The sequence below is a fragment of the Eptatretus burgeri genome, chromosome 18 (genome assembly GCF_056783735.1).
Source record: "Eptatretus burgeri isolate ZD-2024b chromosome 18, Ebu_testis_v1, whole genome shotgun sequence".
NCBI lineage: Eukaryota > Metazoa > Chordata > Myxini > Myxiniformes > Myxinidae > Eptatretus > Eptatretus burgeri.
The window spans coordinates 38,581,531-38,603,557 of NC_140978.1; the positions used below are offsets into that span (position 1 = coordinate 38,581,531).

General features: G+C 46.5%; 1 protein-coding gene across 2 annotated transcripts in view; it reads left to right on the forward strand.

Moving 5' to 3' along the window:
• NOL9 (nucleolar protein 9) overlaps nt 1-22,027 on the forward strand; it is a 218,576-nt gene that overhangs the window by 190,867 nt on the left and 5,682 nt on the right. For both annotated transcript variants that reach the window (XM_085864094.1, XM_085864093.1), the window contains exons 9-11: nt 475-589; nt 2,897-3,065; nt 9,066-9,202. In XM_085864094.1, the coding sequence (XP_085720220.1) occupies nt 475-589; nt 2,897-3,065; nt 9,066-9,202 (421 nt within the window). The remainder of the gene's footprint in view (nt 1-474; nt 590-2,896; nt 3,066-9,065; nt 9,203-22,027) is intronic.

Consider the following 22,027-nt stretch of genomic DNA (forward strand, 5'->3'; position numbering starts at 1 on the left):
TTTTATTTTTTTAAAGTACATTGGTGCAAAACATTGTAGTAATGTGAATATAAACGGCTGTGAAAGTAAATAGGTCAGCAATATGGAGCCTTTCAAAAGTTGGATTAAATTAAAAAAACAATTTGTCATTCCTTCCTGAAAGTTTCCAGCTGTATCCATCTTGCTCACCCTCTGTGTTCTCCCCTGCCCCTCATTCTTCCTCACATTCCTTATTTGTCCGAGTCTCCCTCTATTCTGCCCCTCAACCCTGTCATTGATATATTCCCTCCCTCCCCCCATTCTTTCCACTGTTCCTTTTGTTCTGTTGTGTCCTCATCCATTCAACGTTCTCGCTCTTACACGAGCCTCGACTTTGTTTCCAAAAACAGACACGGCTCCAACATTCTCTATAATTCATCACACATCCTTTGCTGGTTCATATTGATTCAAATGGTTGATATTTTGTCACTGCCAGCCTTGTGATTGTTGTGGCAGGCTGCAGCCAAGCTCAGTTTATCGAGACCTTGCTGTTGTCTCGTACCTGAGCCAGCTTCTGCCACCATGCCTTCCACCTCAACCACTGCTCGCCCATTGTTTACCTCCGTACCAGGTGAATGCCTCAACACACACACACACACACACACACACACACACACACACACACACACACACACACACACACACACACACACACACACACACACACACACACACACACACACACACACACACACACACACACACACACACACCTTCCTCGTTACTTGCATTTGAAAACACGTATGAAGGCCAAAATGATCTTTTATTTTATGTGTAGGAAATCGTTAAGTTTGAGGTCTGGTTGAGGGGAGTGGGGGGGGGGGACAGAGTAGGAGGCTCTAATCAAAGAAGGAAACTTTATTTTGGGGAACATCAACTCTTTTGAACACATCAAAACCATTATTGGTACAACAAAAAAAAACACTGATCACATTACGTTTTAGGTGCAGGGAAGTCCCCCCCAACCCCTCCCCCTACCAAGTAATTTAAGCTCTGGTTTGTTAGCAGATTAGTCTGCTCTGGTTAGCAGATTAAACTTTTTCCTCTGGTATTGACTGGTACAATTGTCCACATGTTGTATTGAATATCTGGTTTAGATTTTCATAGTTGACCCACACTTCTTGGCAGGCAAAGGTCAATACTCTGTGCTCGCTCTACTTCTCTTATGGACTTGAAAACTTTAACTTGCTGATTGATGGCACCATCCGACTGGTCAGGTCCATTGCCTATGACTTTCACCTGATAATGCAGAACTGTCCCTGTGTGGCCCTTCAGCTCTTAATCATGGCTTTGCTTCAGCTGCAAACATTGTTAGCTCACCACTTCCGTCTGGCGCAACTGTTGGTTTGACCGCCCACTCTTGATGACACATCGCTGACTTGGTGAGATTCCATCTTCCACGAGGGCACAATTTCCACCGACTTGACCTACCGTGACTATTCCCTGTGAATGTTGCAGTGGTTACATTTGCCATCTGCCTTTCGTCTTGATTCCAAAATAGTACTTTTTCTTCACACCCTGACGTTGACTCCATTTGATAACGACTTGTGGATGATCATTTTCTGTTTACGACGCGGAAAGAGTCAGAGGTATGAAATAGAGCATCATTGGCATCTCCCACAAATAAGCAGAAGCACAAGGCCTGCTGCTTTCTAATTGCAGACACGTTGGTACGCTCTCTATTATCTATCTGTCTGTATTAATTTATTGTTATTGTTATTTTCATTATTGCCTCTCATCAGGTCTTGCATGCCTGGTGTTGGCTTAATGGTTAGGGTGGTGGGCTTGGGATCCTCGGGTCCTGAGTTCAAATCCCACTCAGCTGTTGAATTAATACAAGGTGGGGTTAACTCTGCCTGTCATCCTTCCGAGGTTGGCAAAATGAGTGCCAGCATGCTGGTGTACTGTGTCGGAGTTGCGACCCGTCCAGGATTGTTTCCAATAGCCAAGGAGACTGCAAAGGCAGCACCAACGCTCTGCACCGAGTATGGTCCCAATGGATAGATGGATCAGGTCTTACTCCCTTTGCACTTTTGCCCCTCCCGCTCCAATCCATCCGGGCTGTCGGCATCTATTATTGGTGACAAGCAATTCCGCATGTATACCATTTATTGGAGTCAACGAAGACAAATCTTTTTATGTTAAAAAAGCGTTCAGTAGTTTTGCTGTTCTTTTTTCTTTGACCTGGCTGTGATTCAGCACACACTGAAGCACTTGGTCAAATCCTGATTTAAAAAACCAACAACAACAAAACAAAACGATGGAGTGAGTATATGACTTCTTTCTATTTGCTTTATGATCTTAATAGACCTTTAACCTGAAGAATGCTAGCCATTGTGGAAGAGAATATCTTTTGAAAATGACATGCATGTTGGAGCCCGGATTCCAACCTGAAACTTTGTTACTCGGTGGAGCCCGGTATACCATGATTATTATCGTTTTACTGTTGAGGTGTGCAGCTGACTTTCATATTATCAGGGAAAACTGATAGAAAAGACTCAAAGCATTCAAATTTGAAGTCTTGTACATCAGAAACGCATTCATGAATGTAGAATTTTTATAACAGAGAACTGAACTGTTCCTTATTCCTCAAAGTATGATGAGTTTATGTGATGAATGTTCTGCGTGTATCCAGCCTACCATGCTGGTCAGTGGTATTGTGTGAGTAATCCATAAGTGATCATTATCACATTGAGAATGTTCATTTTTGAAGAGCAGTGTCATGAGGAAGATGACCTTTACTAACAATGGCCTTAGGTACTGCAGAAACTGAACTTGTACTCTGAAAGCTGCACCGTCGTCTACGTGAGGTTATCGTGATCGGTTTTGTGTTTATTTCTGTGTTGTGATGTGGTTTTGTGTGGTCTGTTCACTGCAGGTAAAGCTGTCTGACATCGCATTGCACATTGCTCACTGCGACGTTCATCCATCGCACACATTGTATGCACTGGACCTTGCTTTAGTTGGCCTTTGCCATTTAGATCAAGATGTGCAGGGCGGTCCTTTACTGCTTGAAGAGACACCACTCTGCACCAGTTTTGGACTTGGTGAGTTGGGTTGGTTTCTGACATTATTTATTCGCTTGGCAAGTGAAATATTGTTTATACAAGTAAATACAAAAACATGAAAATACAATTGAAGGATGTATGGATGGCAATGCCAAAAAGTGTGAAGATGTTTTTAGCTCACCTGGAACGTAGTTCCGGGGAGCTTGTGGGATGGCGCGTCGTCCCTCCGTCTACAAATACTTTCAAATTCTTCTCTGAAACGAAATGTACGATTTCGATGAGAAACTACCACAACGTTCATCATCGTGCATGTACCAAAGTTTGTTCATGGTATTTAAAAAATCAGGCCCGAAGGGGGTCTACAGGGGTTGCCCCCCAAAATAGGTATTTACTTTCTTCTCCGTTACATATTTTATGGGTCATCCATGCCTACCAGTGGTTCCCTGGTTATCTTATCCAGCTGCGACCAGGTGAGTGCCCAGGGGTACTGCCCCTATGTTTTAATGTAGCTGACAAATGTGCACAGAAATCCGATTGATTCACAAGAGTCATAAATATGTCATACACGTGTGCCAGGTTGGTTGTTGTTCAATTCGTAATGGCTAGTAATTGTGTTGCTATGATGTGCACTGCTTAAGCCTGACCACATGTAGCCTTTTACAAGACAACAGACAAAGCCCGAGCACTGACCAGGTTAGACGAGCTACAGGAATGTACACTGCTAAATATCTGATCCACTGACCTCCAGTAGTAATCAAGCCAGGTTTTAACAATCTTGTGCCAAGTATACTTGTAGTCTGGCTCCAGTAGTACATGTTTTTCAACCTATTAGAATGACAGTGCACTGCGAAAGCCTGATCACTAACCATGACCAGTGATATCACTAACCTGTGATGGTTGCGGTGCAGTACCAAAGTAATTATCAGCAAAGGGATGTAGGAACAGGCGAGAGATGATGAGAGAGAATTAACACTGAAATAAGCAAGTAAGAGGAGAGAGGTTTTTTTTCTTTTCTTTTTGTATACATAGTCGAGGCTCGTGGAAGAGCTCATATTAGTACACTGAACGGATCAGGACAAAAGGAACGGTTGAGAGAGGGGGGAAACACCAACAGCAGAGTTGAAGGCCAAGACAGAGGCAGACTTGGACAAACAATGGGTGTGGGGATTGATCGAGGAATGTGAGGGAATGAGAGATGATGCTTGGGGTGGACAAGATGGATACAGAAGGAAACTCTCTGGAGGGAGCACTGGAAATTTTGAAGGAGGAATGATTGGGGTGGGGTTGGGGATAGGGGGTTAATGAGGGTAAAAAATATCATGGTTTTGGTTTGGGGATGATCTGAGATGGTGGTGAACATTTATTTTGAGGATGTGGAAAGAAGCATGAGATTGAAGAGAATGGGGAAGTTGGTTCCACAGGTGGGAGAAAAGAGGAACGAATGAGTGGAGGCGAGCGGTAATCCTTTATTTAGGTAGTTTAACCAGAAGGGGGTTGAGAGTGGACCATGTGTGCCTTGCAAAAACCTGGTGAGGAAGGGGGGGAGGGGTGAGGAGGTGGAAGCACAGAAGCAAGCACAGCAGAGGGTGCAAGACCAGAAAGGTGGTGGTAGAGTTGTAGAAGTCCATCGCTATGCGATGGCATAGTGATAGACCCATAGACTCAGCTTCATAGGGTGAGATTCCAATAGTCTTGAAGGCCTTCATGGTTTCCACATTGTCAAGCTGAGCAAGATGTGAGGCAGAGGGGAGAGCAGTACTCCATCAAGCTACAGATGAAAGCCTTGTATGTGAATAAGAGCTCAGGTGTGCCAAGGAAGGACTTTGTATGACGGAGGATGCCCACTCTGCAGCTGGCTTTGGAGGCCAATGTTGTTTGCCCAATAACGATTATGGCTGATGGTGAAACCCAGGAGTTTTGCTGAACTTCCTCAAGAGGATTGGTAAGAAAGTAGACAGGTGAAGGGGAGTGGGAGGTGTTTGCCAGACTGTCCTGTCAAAGAGAGATACTGAGAGTGTGAGATTTGTCATGATTGAAAAACATTCCAAGTGTTTGACCAGCACATGATTTTCTTTTTCAAGGTCTGAAGAGAGTGAAGAGGCTGTAGCTTGTTTGTATGACGGATGAGGTTGTCACAGCAGAAGAGGAGGAGTCGATTGGGATCATACTCTGTGCAGAGCGTTGGTGCTGTTTAAGCAGTCTCCTTGGCTATTGGGCCCAATCCTGGACGGGTCGCAACTCCGACACGCAAAGGATGACTGGCAGAGTTAACCCCACCTGGTTTTAATTCAACAGCTAAGCGGGATTTGAACTCAGGACCCTCGGATCCAAAGCCCACCACCCTAACCATTAAGCCAACACCAGGCATCTGTTTGAAGGATGAGGGGTGTCACAGCAGAAGATGGAGTCATCAGCAAATGGATAAAGAGGATTTTCCAGAGAGCCAGAGAGATCGTTTATGAAGATTAGGAATAGGACTGGACCTAGAACACTGCCTTGGGGCACTCCAACTTTGACAGAGAGAGGAGATGAAAGGATTCTGTTGAGTGCCACACATTCGAAGTCAGTCAGTAATCAGTAATCCATGTGTGGAGTTGGCCTTGGATGCCATAGGCAGAGAGTTTGGAGAGTAAGGCAGGATGCCATACTGTATAGAAAGCTCGAGATATGTGCAGAGAGACGACACTGATCTCATGTCTGACATTGAGGGCCTCCATCCATTGTTGGGAGAGTAGAAGCAGCATGTCTGAGGTGGGGTGATCTAGTCTGAATCCAAATTGGTGATCTGAGATGAGGTTGTTGGAGAAAAGGAAGGATTTCATGTCAACTGTGATGATAGAGATCATGACCTTGCTGATCATTGGAAGTAAGCTGATAGGTCTTTAGTTAAGGGGATGAATTTTTGCACCTTTTTATGAAATGCAGTGATGCTGGTGGTTTTCCTAGCAGATGGAAGATGACCTCTGGTAAATTATGGGGTGAAAAGGGCAGTGTGGATGGGAAAGAGCAGCAGAGCGGGATTTTAGGACACGTGAGCTGATGCCGTCTGGTCCAGTTGCAGAGTGAGAGTCGAGGGTTGAAAGATTTGGTAAAGGCCCGGTCACACCTTGACGTTTTAGCCAGCGATGGCAACGTATTAAAATGTATGTAAAACGCTGGCTTACGTTGAACTTTTGATGTTTTTTTTTAAAGATTCGGACGTATTCATAGCGACTTGGTCTTATGTATAACGCATTGGTAACTACACAGAACGTTTCGTTGTGTTATAGATAACTTATACCAACGAATGCTGAACCTGTTGTCGGCCTACACAACCGATGCCCAACGATAGTCTAACTCAGGCATAGCGCGTTGCACGCATCGCCGACGATGTCGTGACGTAGCCTATTAAAAGGCTGACGCACAACGATTCGAATCATAACTGCCGTAGAAATGGAAGGGTCAAAATCGTGGTCACACCTTGGCGATCTTGCCAGCGTATGCCGACGTAACAAAAAGTGTGTCTAAAACGTTGGGGCACGTCGAATACGGTATGGGTAAGTTTGGTATGCGCGAGTAGAACGCTAAATACGCTATCATAAGTCATAGTAAGTAGAGTACGTCAAGAAATTTTGAACATGTTCAAAATTTTACGACTTACTCGGCGTATGACACACGTTCGCATGCGATGAGGATAAGTTTTACACACGATATGTGGACGCTTACACACGTCCACAAAGGCTACTTATAAGCTACTCATAAGTCGAAACACGTCGCGGTAATGTCTTTTTTACGCGAAACTTATTTCTAACTTATGTTTGACGTGCTTTGAACCAATTCTTTACGTAGCCCCAACACACATCGACATATGTAGACGTATTCCAATGACGTCTTCCGGTCGACAAAAAAATAAATGAACGTGTTTCTAGGTTACAACTGCCATATAAAGACGTGTTCCCAGCGGTTTTGGGAATTGGTATATAAAATGGTGTTCATAAAAGGGGAACCCAACAGTGTTTTCGAGTCCTTTTTGAGTCGATGTCCATGTCAGCAGTAACAGTATCAGTATCAGTATTACTATTAGTATCAGTATTAGTATTAGTAGTAGTTTGTTCATGTTGGCAGTAGTAGGTGGGTGTGAGGGGGAGGGTGTGGGTTATGATGGATCGTCCTTGCGTCCGCGTGTCCACGGGTAGGTTCATAGGCTGCCACTCAACGATTTAAATGGCTGCATCTCCACTATTGAAAGTAGACGCTTGCGCTCAACAATTGGATTTTTTTTTTACACTCAACGACTTTTAAACGGTACCACTCAGCTAGTTTCATTGTTTACGATGAACGATTTAAATTGCTGTCACTTGCCTTTGTTTTTTTTTTTTTGTTTTTTGTTTTTTGACGCTGGGGTTTTGAAATTTGAAGCGTTTCTTCTGAACGTGTTAAAACGCTCAAACTCGACTATTTTAAATAGACGCTGCCGATGGACAATTCGAATCATAGCCAAGCTAGACATCGAAGTGTGAACATCCTCGTCATGCCGAAGAAAAGTTTGAAGAATGCTGCAAATAAGTGTCCTGGCCGTGGCCGTGGACGCTGACGCAAGGACGATCCATTATACCGACGTCTTTCAGCCTATGAGTAACTTAAAAGTAACGTCTGTCGATGTGTGGCAACGATCGCGTAACGTGCCAACAACACGTTAATCATAGGTTGGAAATAAGTTTCGGGTACTCTAAACATTACCTCGGCGTGTCTCAACTTATGATTAACTTACAAGTAGCATGTGTTGACGTCTGTCAACGATCCCAGACCGTGCCTACAACTTGTGGCCAGCGTAGCGGAACGTGTGAGTCATACGCCGGCATACGTCGTGAAATTTCAAGCATGAAAAAATTTGAGGACAACCGAAAAGTACAACGTTTAAAGCCAACGTACAACGACGTATGGCAACGTACTACGACGTATGCCAGCGTGCTCTCAATGTTATCAAAACTTACCCATAACGTATTCAACGTGTGCCAGCGTTTTAGAAAAAAAAATCAAAAATCGGCATACGTTGGCTAAAACGTCAAGGTGTGACCGGGCCTTAAGGAATGAGAGATTATGTTAAGGTTGGGTTGGGAATGGTTAATGGGGGTAATAAAGATCATGGGTTAGGATGGGGGAGGATATGAGATGGTGGTGCATTGCCTGGTTGAAGTCCTGGATGGAAGAGTGAGAGAGAACAGTCTCTGGATGGCAGTTCCACAGAAGAGATAAGTGGGGATTGAAAGGATTGAGGTGGGCAGTCATCCTGGATTTTGGAAGTTTAACCAGGAGTGGCCGGGTTACTGGAAGTACACGTACAACACGGAGTTTCTGGGAATGCTCCAGTGATATGGACCATCATGTGATTAAATGTGGTCGATGTTATTTGTTTTTTTTAAACCACTTGCTGAGCTGGAACCAATTTTGAGTTAGCCTCTCAGAAGGAAGGAAGAAGGAAAGAAATAACAACATGTTATTATTAAATGTATAAACAATATTGCCTGTTTTATACTTTAGCGATGGTTTTAAACCACTTGAGGAATGTAGTTATACTTGAAAACTGCCGAAGAATAATTATAGGTGCTTTATAAAGCATGTAACTTTACCTTAGTTGATGAGCGTTTTGTTGGCTTTACTGTTAAGGTGGCTGGCTTAAGATCTTAGGGTCTTGATTTGAGCCCCTGTTGTCGTTAAATAACTTCAGGCGGGTTGACTCAGCCTGTCATCCTTTGAGGTCGGCAAAATGAGTATCAGCTTACTGGAAATGGGGCACTGCATCAGTGGAACAGCTACACTCCCAGCAATGATGCAACAGCATGCTGCATGTGAAATAAAAAAAAGACCTTGGTTAATTATTTTTTTGAGCGTTGGGGCAGTGTTGGAAATTTTTTCTGGCCCATCCCTCCATGCCGAAGGATAAATCTGACAGAGTGATAATCCCATCCTGCCCAACTCTGTGATAAACCCAATTTGTGTGAATTTCATCGAGCTTCACCTCGATTCATTCGTCGAAATATCCTTTGCCTTTGTGTGCAGGTTTGATACGTGGGATCAATGTCGAACAAGGACTCGTGTATCTGCTTACACCTGTACATGAATCCCTTTTGCGAAATGTTAACCTTCTCATGGTGGGAAATGTAAGACTGCCGCCATCCATTCTCAAACAACAACAGGTTTGAGTTCTTTGTCAAGAATTAGTCCATTGCGTCTTAAAATATCATTTTGAAATATGAATGATGCTTGATTTGAACTTAGTAAGTAGAATGAGGAAAAACAAGTCATTGGTAGGGGGTTTGGATTGGTCAAAGTTAACATGGCTTTTTGTTTGTCACTCTTCGTAGTTTGTCTCGTGAAATGATCATGTTTTGCTACATGTTGCATGAATTGCAAAAATGCTTTGTTTTCTGTTTTGAGAATCATTGCCATTTCTCTCTATGTTTTGCACTTCTCTCCCACAACCAATCTCTTTTGTAAATGATTGCAGTGAAATCATTCAAGTGAGTATATCTAATTAAACTTTGTCAGTTATTTATTTCAAGCCGCAGTGTTACAAATGACTTCCTTTTCATGGGATTGAAATGTTTTAGGTGGAGAATGCTGTCCACTATAAACCTACTGAGTCGCATCTCCTGTAGATAATTGGACTCGCACACTGTAGAAAGTGTCCTTTGGACACGCACACCTCCTTTGGATGTGCGTGTACACACACACACACACGCACCCCTGTTGGACACGCACCCCTGTTGGACACGCACCCCTGTTGGACACGCACCCCTGTTGGACACGCACCCCTGTTGGACACGCACCCCTGTTGGACACGCACCCCTGTTGGACACGCACCCCTGTTGGACACGCACCCCTGTTGGACACGCACCCCTGTTGGACACGCACCCCTGTTGGACACGCACCCCTGTTGGACACGCACCCCTGTTGGACACGCACCCCTGTTGGACACGCACCCCTGTTGGACACGCACCCCTGTTGGACACGCACCCCTGTTGGACACGCACCCCTGTTGGACACGCACCCCTGTTGGACACGCAACCCTGTTGGACACGCACCCCTGTTGGACACACCCACACAACACCTCCTTTACACACCACCTTTATGCACACCTCCTTTACGCACAGATACATCTCCTTTACGCACAGACACCTCCTTTACACACACACACACCTCCACACAGACGTCTCCTTTACACACAGATCTCCTTTACACAGACACCTTTGCACACAATTCCTTTACACAAACACCTTCTTTATACACACACACACATCTCCTTTGCACACACAAATATCTCCTTTACACACACACACGGACACCTCCTTTATACACACACACACACACACACACACACACACACACACACACACATACAGACACCTCCTTTACACACACACACACACACACACACACACACACACACAGACACCTCCTTTACACACACACACACACACACACAGACACCTCCTTTACACACACACACACACACACACACACACACACACACACACACACACACACACGGACACCTCCTTTACACACACACACACACACACACACACACACACACACACGGACACCTCCTTTACACACACACACACACACACACACACACACACACACACACACGGACACCTCCTTTACACACACACACACGAGGACACTTCCTTTACACACACATGCGTACACCTCCTTTACACACACACACACACGCGGACACCTCCTTTACACACACACACACACGCGGACACCTCCTTTACACACACACACACACACACACGAGGACACCTCCTTTACACACACACACGCGGACACCTCCTTTACACACACACACGCGGACACCTCCTTTACACACACACACGCGGACACCTCCTTTACACACACACACACACGCGGACACCTCCTTTACACACACATACACGGACACCTCCTTTACACACACACACACACACACGGACACCTCCTTTACACACACACACACACACACGGACACCTCCTTTACACACACATACACATACACATACACATACACACACACGGACACCTCCTTTACACACACACACACACACGGACACCTCCTTCACACACACACACATCTCATTCCTGTCAGGTTCGATCTGTGACCTGCAACAGGTACCATGTAAACCTGTACTAACCTGTTTCATGGTCGGGTTGTCGGCGACTAAACCGTCTCCCCCACCAGGTTTTCTGGTGAGGAGGGTGTTTGGATATGGACACCCAGCAGGATTAAAAACAAAACCTGTCAAAGGGCAGAGGAGCTCCTTGTGAGCCAACGGCCATCCATATCTAGTGTCCAACTGTGTCTGCGGACGTCCTCCTGCAGTTGGGTCACTTCTTATTAGGAGGTTGGTGGCAGGATTTGCACTCCGGCCACCGTAAAACCCTTCATTCCGCAAAACACAAAAACGCTAAAAAAAATCTGAAAACCCACTCCGTGGGAGTACCTCCTGTGCAGCTTCCCTTCACAGGGCAGCTCACCGGATGACGGGATTGAGGCAAAGCCTTCGGGACCCCCAATCTTTGATGATAGAAGGGAAACCATGGGGTAACATTCCTGGGTCAGATTGCGGGAGAGTGTGTTGGAGTGGTGCTGAGGTGTCGTCCACCAGACGGCGGTCTCCTTGGGTTAACCTGAGGCGGTCCCTTCGGGTGGGTGCCTGGAATGTCATATCCCTAAGAGAGGATGATCTCCTGTTTCTGTTATCATCTGAGCTAAAGCATTTGGACATCGGTATTGCAGCTCTCTCTGAGGTTCGGAGACCAGATTGCAGCGAGATAATTGTGGGTGGTTACACCTACTATTGGTCTGGTCGCTCTGATGGTTACCATACCCAAGGAGTTTCCGCGGGCTGAATAATGAAACCGCCCCCATCTGATGCGCACCAATGGGAATGAGGCTTGCAAGAGATGGAGAAGAAGCTGAGAGCCAGCGGATGGAAAGAGACACTAAAAAGCTTGTCCGACGAGGCGCAAAGATGTGCGTAGTGTGTGAAAAGAGAGGGAAAAATTGAATAGTGCACTGGAGGGCATGGGGAAAGGCCAGAATTCAGTTTGGTTAGTAGAGAGCGGTTGGATACAGGGACGCAGCAGAAACGAAGTTGCTTACAGATGGCATATATGGGATGCTGGAGAAGAGTTGCCTGTTTGTTCTGGACACCTCAAAAATGCAGCTGCATGTCCCATCTCCACTCCACCACCCATTTTCCCTGTCCTTCCCCCATCCCCCAGTATATTTGGACTGGCACAGCCCCCGTAAAACCGGTAACACCGGTCAACGAGCGTATTATGAGACTAAGGATTCGTCGCTCCTGAGGTGTCATTTCCCTGGTCTCTGTGTATGCTCCGACTGAGGCGAGTGGTTTCACCGTGAAGGATGCATTCTACGCCACGCTCTAGTCTGTGGTTGATCGGTGCCCCAGACGAGATACACTTCTAGTCTTGGGGGATTTCAATGCATCGACTGGAACTGATAGGGATGGTTATGAGACATGTGTTGGTCCCCATGGGTCAGGAACTATGAACCAGAATAGCACTAAGTTCCTTGACTTTGCAAAAAGTTTTCAGCGCCCACAAGCTCATCGCTGGACTTGGTATTCCAACGCTGGCGGTGTGGCAAAGGAGATTGACCATGTCCTCATTGATGGTCGCTGGAGGATGATCCAGAACCGCAGGGTCTACCGGAGTACTCAGTTCCTCAATACTGACCACCGGCTTGTTGTAGCAACTCTAAAGCTGCACCTTAAATCCGGGAGAATGGTACCATCCCAGCCTAGGCTGGATGTTGGCAAGCTCAAGGATGAGAGGGTATCTGAGGAGTTTGCGAACAGGCTGAGTGGACATTTGGGGGGTCTGGGTGCTTTGGGGGGTCCTGAAGAGTTGTGGAGTGCCTTCAAGACCACCGTCCTGATGTTGCCGGTGGATGTCTTGGAATTCACCGCAGGGCAAAGAAGAATTTTGTCTCTCAAGGGAGACTGGATAACATTGACCAGAGTCGCAGGGCCAGGTTGAATGGCAGAGCTGAGCTGTTCAGGGAGCTGAGGCGTCAAACTGTACGTGCACTCAGGGTGGACAAGGAGGCCGATGTGCGAGGAATCTGTGAGGGGGTAGGGCATCACCTGTGGACAGGTGATTCTCGTCCCGCTTACAGGGAAATTCGTGCATTGTGTTCATCCAAGCCCATCCCTCGGAGCACTGCAGTTAGAGCAGAGAGTGGTAGGCTCTTGACAGAGGAGTCTGAAGTGAAGGCCCTCTGGCCTGGTTACTTTGAGCGTTTGTACCAGGCTGATCCACCAGCTGTCGAGCTGGACGTCAAGGGTGTTACAATCCCTGTTGCTGACCCTCCAATCAACTGTGGTCCACCTTCGCTTGTGGAAACGCAGGCTGTGGTGAACCGGTTGAAAGTGGGTGAAGCTCCAGGGATCTGTGGCATCCATGCTGAACTTCTCAAGGCTGGTGGAAATGCTGCACTCGTGTCGTTGCATGCAGTTTTGTGCTCTGTCTGGAACACAGGCATCATCCCAACTGATTGGAAGAGGGGCCTTGTTGTCCCTCTCTGGAAAGGGAAGGATGATCGCTAAGACTGCAACAACTACCGAGGGGTGACGCTGCTCTCAGTGCCGGTCAGGTCTTTGCTCGGATAATTTTTGAGAGGGTTCGCCACCATCTGCTTGAGCACCAGCGTCCAGAGCAGTCAGGCTTAACACCAAAGAGGTCAACGATCGACCGTATCCTTGCTCTTCGGGTCCTCACTGAACGCAGACGAGAGTTTCGGCAGGGGCTGCTCGCAGGCTATGTTGATCTCTGTAAAGCGTTCGATTCAGTGAATCGGGATACCGTCTGGAGGATTTTTGGTCTTCGTGGGGTGCCACCAAAACTGACCGATCTGATGTCTGAACTCTACTCTGGTACTGAGAGTGCTGTAAAATGTGGTGGTACCGTCTCTGACTTATTTGCAGTTGTTACTGGAGTTCGGCAGGGGTGTGTTCTAGCCCCCACACTTTTCAGTACTTGTATGGACTGAATTCTAGGGAGGATGTCGGAGAGATCAAACTGCGGTGCATCGTTTGGGAATGTCAAGATCTCGGACCTTGATTTCGCAGATGATGCAGTCATCTTTGCGGAGACTTTAGATATCCTTTTGTGGGCCCTCGAGGTGCTGAATGAGGAATCGGAGCCGCTGGGATTGCGGGTTTCTTGGGGCAAAACTAAGATCCAGGCTTTCAATGACATCTTGGATGCTGCTGTCCTGTCTGTGTCTGTTTGTGGTGAGGATGTTGAGGTCGTGGAGAGATTCACTTACCTTGGCAGTGATATTCATGTCTCTGCTGGCTGAGTCAGAGGTCAGTAGACTTCTGGGTCGGGCCTGGGGAGTCATGGATTCACTGGATCATGGGGTGTGGCGCTGCCGGTACCTGTGAGGGAGGACGAAGGTCCGAGTCTTCAGGTCCTTGGTGCTTCCAGTCGTGCTCTATGGATGCGAGACTTGGACTCTGACCAAGGATCTGAAACGGACACTTAATTCCTTTGGTACCAGGTCTCTTCGGAGAATCCTTGGCTATCGCTGGTCGGATTTTGTGTCCAACGAGCGGTTGCTGAGAGGGACTCTGATGAGATTTGTACCTGCATAGTCCGTGAGTGTCAGTTGCGGTTGTATGGACATGTGGCTCGTTTTCCTGACGCTGATCCTGCTCACCAGATTCTCTCAGCGAGGGAGTCTCGTGAGTGGAGGAGGCCAATGGGTCGACCATGTGCCTCGTATTTGCAGCAGGTTGATCGGCATCTCAAGGAGATGGGGATAGGCCTGGAATATGCCTGGGGGAAGGCCAGACGGAGGCCCCTGGAGTACCGGCGGAAAGTGGACGCAGCGACGCGCTGTTCTGGCACATGCTCCCATACCTGACCTGACATTCTGAGGAATTCTTCAGGGACTTGGTGCAGATGTAGTCAAGTGGTGTTCAGGAATAATATCATTCTTCTTGGATGGATTTTTAAAATGCCCTCCAATGAAGGTGGCTCGTCTTCTCACGGAAACACCGTATACAAAGTTTCTTTGCCGTTTATCCCCTCTTTCTCCTCCCAGTGTGTCTTATTATTGTCACATTACTTTTTTTCTTTCTCTGCACTTGAAAATATGTGTATTGCTGCGTCCATAATTTTGTGTGCATTCGACAGTCTGGTGTCCTGCTCTTCTTGCCAAGCTTGCTGCTGAAGACAGACAAGGCCACCTTCATTCCAAGCCTTTTTACTTCTTTCACTCGCAGTCAACATGTTGCTATCATTGAAACTTCTTTACCAAGGCACTTTTCAGCCCAGTATTTTTCTTCATCTATGTAAATTACCTCTGACACTCTGTAAAACACACTTCTTTTATGCAGGTGACCACATTGTGTCTCACATAGTGCCCCCATCCCACTGATGTACCGGCAGGAACTGTGTCACTCTCTGCTGATCTGGTATTGATTCAATTCTGGTGTGAGAAATGCATTGTCTTTCCATCATGGCATATCTCACAGTATCAACATGTCATTCTGGAAGGGTTGTCAAACAAACTCGACATTCTTAGACTTCAAGACCTCATCAATAACCACATTTCATGGGCGTACCATGTAGCAAAGCTGGTCTCCAAAGCCTTCCTCAGACTGGGAATCCTCCGTCATTTAAAGTCATTCTGTGACAAACCAGTACTCATTGCCTCCATGGCCTTTTGTGTAGCTTAATAGAGTGTTGGTCTTCCTTCAGGGCTGGTGCCCCCACACCCCACACCACGGGCTGGTGTCTCCTGGATTCTGTGGAATCTAAAGTGTTTATTATTGTCATCTCCCTCATGAATGAGAAGCACAAGGCCTGTTGCTTTCAGATGGTAGACCAGTCAACGCCCCCACTGATTTTTTTTATTTTCTTTTCTTTTTCTACCGCCCCCTCCTGTCTTACTCCCTCTCCTTTCTCAGTCATCTGACCATCCCAATTTCCTCCAAGACGCACGTGTTCCTGCCATAACATCCTCTTGGTTAAATGTACAAAATCTAGGCTTGGTCTCACTACTCATTTCTTCAGTTTTCTTCTGTGTGGGGAAATGCCTTTCAGGGGCAGTTCCATCACTGTTTTTCAACTCTGGCTTCAAGAAGTTGGTGCACCACCATCTTGTGTGCCCCCACCCCTAAAGCTCGTTGCTCTTCCCTTGCTTGTTGCCCAACTCTCGGACTCTCGGACTCTCTGGAAAATCCTCTATTTCTCTTTGCCGACGACTCCACCCTCTGCCGTACCATCTGTCATCCCTCAGACCGGCAAGCAGCAGCTTCTTCGCTCACTGCAGATCTGGGTAAAATCACAAACTGGTCCAACACGTGGAACATGTCTTTCAATCCAGACAAATCTCACACTCTCACTATGTCTCTTCGAAAGGACCGTTTACAAAACCCCCCCATCCACTTTCTCAACAATCCTCTGGAAGAAGTCTTTTCTTTCAAGCTTCTAGGTCTCACTATCTGCCATGACCTTTCCTGGGAAAGTCACATTTCCAACCTCGTCTCCAAAGCCAGTCGCCGACTGGGAATCCTCCGTCGTGCTAAGTCCTTCCTCGGCCCTCTTGAGCTCCTGACCACTTACAAAGCTTTTGTCCGTAGCCTGATGGAGTACTGCTCTCCCCTCTGGGCTGGTGCTCCTGCCTCCCACCTTTCTCGGCTTCACGCTGTCGAAACCAGGGCATTTAAGATCATCGGCATCTCCCGCAATGAAGCTGAGTCTTTGGGCCTCTCACTCAATCACCGCAGGTTGGTCGGTGGTCTTTGTCTTCTACCGACTCCTCTCCAGCCTTGCCCCCCCTGCTCTCTCTGCGATTTGTCCCCACCACATTTCCACAGGGCGCTCAAGGTCCGCCAACAACCCCCTTCTGGTAAAACTACCAAAATCACGAATCACTGCTCATCTTCACTCTTTCATTCCTCTCTTCTCCCGCCTTTCGAATAAACTTCCTCACTCTATTCTTTCTCATTCTTCCCTCCAGGCTTTCAAAACAGCTGTTCACCACCACCTCTTATCTTCCCCCATCCAAATCCTCGATCTTTTCTACCCCCGATAATCCACCCAAGCCCACTTCCTTCATTTCTCCTGCTTTCCTTCCTGAAAGTCCCTGAAATGTCCATCTTCTCTTCGCCATGTTCCCCGTCCCATCCCCATCCCTCTCCCTTCCACAGTTCACACCTAATGTCTCACACCTAATGTGTCTGTTCCCCACTGTTTTGTCCCTTCCACTCCCGCCCCTCTTGTCTCATGCCTCCTTGCTGTGAGTTGTGTGTTGGCTCTCATACGAGCCTCGACCAAGGTATACAAAAAAAAAAAAAATAAAACTCTGCCCTCCATTCCCAGCAGAATGTTATTTTTTAACCTTCTTTCAGTTTGCTTCTTTTTTCTTTTTCAGGAGCATCGAACCTAGAGAAGAAAAAAAAATCCAAGAGTGATTTTGAAGTGGGGGGCACCAGCCCATAATTGAGACCTGTATTTCATTGAGCAACAGACAAAAAAAGACAACCTAAAAGAATAGGTTATGAGAAGTTCAGGAATATAACCTCCTCTCAGGTTTCAGGCCACAGCCTATTCCTTTATCACATGATGAGGAAGTCAAGGTGGGCTAAGGGGTGTGCTGATGGCAAAGTCAAGTCCCTAATAGTGTCCTCTCAACTGTTCTCAATGGAATCCTCTTATCTCCTCTCCCTGTCAAGGCTGCAGTGCCCACAAGGCAGTATTATTGGCTCCAGCCCTTTTTTTTTGTTAACAATGTTGAGGCTCGTATGAGAGCTAACACACAGAACGTACAACAATACAAGGAGAGCAGGAGACAAGAGGGGCAGGAGAGGGAAGGAAAAAACTGTGGGTAACAGAGACATTGGGAGATCTGTGGAAGGGATGGGGTGGGGCATGGTACGCAGGCTAAACAAGATGGACACTATTGGGACTTTCAGGTCCTTACATGACAGGGACTTTCAGGAAAGAAAGTAGGGAATTTGAAGGAGGTGGGTTTGGGGTGAATTAGCAGGGGAAGAAAAGATCATGGTTTTGGATGGGGGAAGATAAGAGATGGTGGTGAACAGCTGTTTTGAAGGCCTGGAGGGAAGAGTGGGATTGAAGAGAGTGTGGGAGTTTGTTCAAGAGGTTGGAAAACAGAGGAATGAAAGAGTGAAGGTGAGCAGTGATTCTTAAATTTGGTAGTTTTACGAGAAGGGGGTTTCTGGCAGACCTTGGGCACCCTGCGGAAAATTATGGGGGCACATATTGCAGACAGAACAGTGGGGGGGGGCAAGGCCTGAGAGGAGTCTACCTGCAGTGAGCGAGTGAGAGACCCAAAGAGTCAGCCTCATCATGGGAGATACCAATAATCCTAAATGCCTTGGTTTCCACAGCATGAAGCTGAGAAAGGTAAGAGGCAGGAGCACCAGCCCACCAGGGAAAGTAGTACTCCATCAGGCAAGGACAAAAGCTTTGTATGTGGTCAGGAGCTCAGGTGTACCAAGGAAGGACTTTGCACGACGGAGGACTCCCAGTCGGCGACTGGCTTTGGAGGCCAGCTTGGAAATGTGGCTTTCCCAGGAAAGATCATGGCAGATAGTGAGACCCAGAAGCTTGAATGAAAGGATTTCTTCGAGAGGATTGTTGAGAGAATAGATGGGTGGGGGAGGGGGGTTCCAGATGGTCCTTTCGGGGAGACATAGTGAGAGTGTGAGATTTGTCAGGATTGGTCAGTGACTGGAAAATCCCCTTTATCTCTTTCCTGATGAATCCACCCTCTGCCGTGTCATCCGTCATCCTTCAGATAGGCAGGCTACAGCCTCTTCCCTCTCTTCAGACCTTGACAGAAAAACTGGTCAAACAATTGGAGTACATCTTTCAATTCTGACCAATCCCGCACACTCTCTTTCTCCGAACGGGCCATCTGGCAAACCCGCACATCTACTTTCTTAATGAACAATTTTCTTAACTTTCTCAACAATCAGTCATTCATACTGTTGGATCTCACTATCAGCCATCATCTTTCTTGGGCAAATCACATTTTGAAGTTGACCTCCAAAACCAGTCGCTGAATGAGCATCATCCGTCATGCAAAGTTCTTCCTTGGCACGCTTGAACTCTTCTCCACCTACAAGGCCTTCATCTGCAGCAAGATGGAGGAGTGCTCTCCCATCTGGGCTGGGTCCCCTGCCTCATATCCTGCTCAGATTGATGCCATGGAAACCGAGGCCTTTAAGATTATTTAAGATTCTCTCACGATGAAGCTGAGTCTATAGGTCTATCACTTCTCCATCGCAGAGAGGTCGGTGGTCTCTCTGTCCTCTACCGCCTCCTTTCTGGTTTGCATACTCTGCCATTTACATGCTTCATCTTTCCCATGTTTCTGTAGGGTGCATGTGGCCCACCATCAACTCCCTTCTGGTTAAACTCTCACAATCCAGGATCACTGCTCACCTCCACTCATTCGGTCCTCATTTTTCCTGCCTGTGGAACCAACTTCCACATCCTCTTCAATCTCATTCTTCTCTTCAGGTCTTCAAGACAGCTGTTCACCACCATCTTAGATCATCCCCAATCCAAAACCTTGATCTTTTCTACCCCCTTTAAACCACCTACCTCACCTCCACCCGAATGTCCAGTTTTTCCTACCTGAGAATTTGCTTCTGTACCTACCTTGTCCACCTCCTGCATTCTCCTCCAAATCCTCCTCCTTACCTGCACCCCTTGTTTGTCCATATCCATCTATTTCATCCAGTGGCATTGTGCTGATGTCACCCCCCTTCATACAGCTCTTTATTTTCTTATGTGCTGTTGCATGATGATCCATTCTGTATTCCAACTCTTCCACAAACCTCGACTTTGCATATTAAAAAAAGGAAAAATCAAAAGGGAGGTACATGTAATGAAAACATCCCAAAGTGGAAACTACACCCGCTTACTATGCCAGTTCAGTAATGTGGACAGCCGATTGATTAAAATGGCTAATTATTCCTTTCACCCAGGAAACCAGACATGTTACACAATGTCTGTGATGTCACAAAAATTTGTCTCATATTAACATTTTCTTTGTTCAAAATTATTTTCTTAAAATCTTGCTTCATCACCTTGTGCACCTTGTCCTTTGTGCACGCACTTGGCTCTAAGCTAGATCTGGCAGACTTATAAAATATTTGAGTGGAACCTCGAGCCACTCGGGCAACATTTTTACAATGTCGTGAGTAAGCCTAAGTCGCATCATCCTTTCATGGGCCCACAGTGTCGGCACAGCAGATGGAAGATGTGGACTGAATGAATTCATGATTAAGACTATTAAATGACGGCTGATGACGAGATGCACAGAATGAGGACCTCATTAGATTGATTCAAAGAATGGCAGGCAAGGAGGGGATTGCAAATCATGCTTTCTCTTACCGGGAGTGGCCGGAGAGGAAACTGAGGCCGCACATTGGAACTATAAGTAAACCACCTGTGTGAATACTGGGACTTTTAAAGGACAGAAAGCTCCCACCTTTATAAGGTGCTGAATCTTATGCAGCCAGTGTTATGCCAGAGTGTCTCCATGGGTGGTCTGTGCCAGCACGGCTTAGGCTGTGATGCGCTGAGAACACAAAAGCCTTTGGCTTCCCATTGGACCTGTTCAAAGGACTTGCCGCTCGGTCAGTCCTTCATTTGCTCATCCCTCCATTCCTATGATTCCACTGCTGCATGAAACTGGTCTTTTTGACTCAGTTCAGGCATCTGCTCTCTGGCTTCACAAACAAAGCAATGCTGCACATACTCGATCTCATGCATCAATCAGGCCATGCACCCTGTACTGCCAAGGCACCACTACTGAAGGCTAAACTACTTGCGTCCCTCTCCAAATGACCTGCATGACTCATCACCACTCTTTGCAAGGTTCCTTGTTGATTCTCCTGTCCTTTGCTCTTGCTTTGCTGCTCTCTCCCAAGAAACTCCCTACCAATCACTGCACCTCAACAACAGATTATTTGGTGATCACACCTGCTTCCGTCACGTCTATTCTATCATGTGATCCTGTCGGTATGTTCCTCTGCTAGATGTGTTTAAATTCGCTATTTTTAGCTTGTGTGGAATTTACATTCCAGATTAGGTATTGTCATCGTGCACCGTCCGTCCGTCTCCTTTTTTGACTTCTCCGGCCAAACCGCTGGGCCGATCCGGCTGAAATTTGGCAGCAATGTTATTTTCCCAACTGGTAACAGGGATTGCAAACCTTGTTCTGGTCACATGACTTTAAGTAGGTCAAAATGGCCAACATAGTAAAAAAAAATTCAAAAATCTTCTTCTTCAGACCACTAGTCAGAATGTTACCAAATTTAGGTGACAACTTTGGGACAGAGTCCTGATGTTAAATTGTGGAGGCCATGCAATCACATTACCGGAAGTGTGTCAAAATTGCGGTTGCACAAATTCCTTCCAAAATCTTCTTTTCCAGACACATCAGTCAAAATGGCAAAAACGAATTGGGTTGCAACATTAGGCCAGCATTGGGATGTTAAATTGTTCAAGTCATGCTGAGCAAGTGACTGAAAGTTTGTCAAAATGGCCAACTTCGTAGATTTTTGGGAAAATCGTGTAAATTCCTTCAAAATCTTCTCCAGACACACCAGTCAGAATGCTACCAAATTTAGGTTACAACATTAGGACACGGTCCTAATGTTGAATTCCGGAGTCCATGTTGATCACGTGACTGGAAGTGTGACAAAATGGCGGTCACGCAGATTTGGTCCAAAATCTTCTTTTCCTGATCCACCAGTCAGAATGCTACCAAATTTGGGTTGCAACATTAAGCCAGGATAGGGATGTTAAATTGCCAAAGTCATGCCGATCACGTGACTGGAGGTGTTTAATAATGGCTGACTTCGTCAATTTTAGGGGAAATTACTTCAAAAATCTTCTTCTCCAGACCCACCAGTCAGAATGCTACCAAATTTGGATGACACACATTAGGA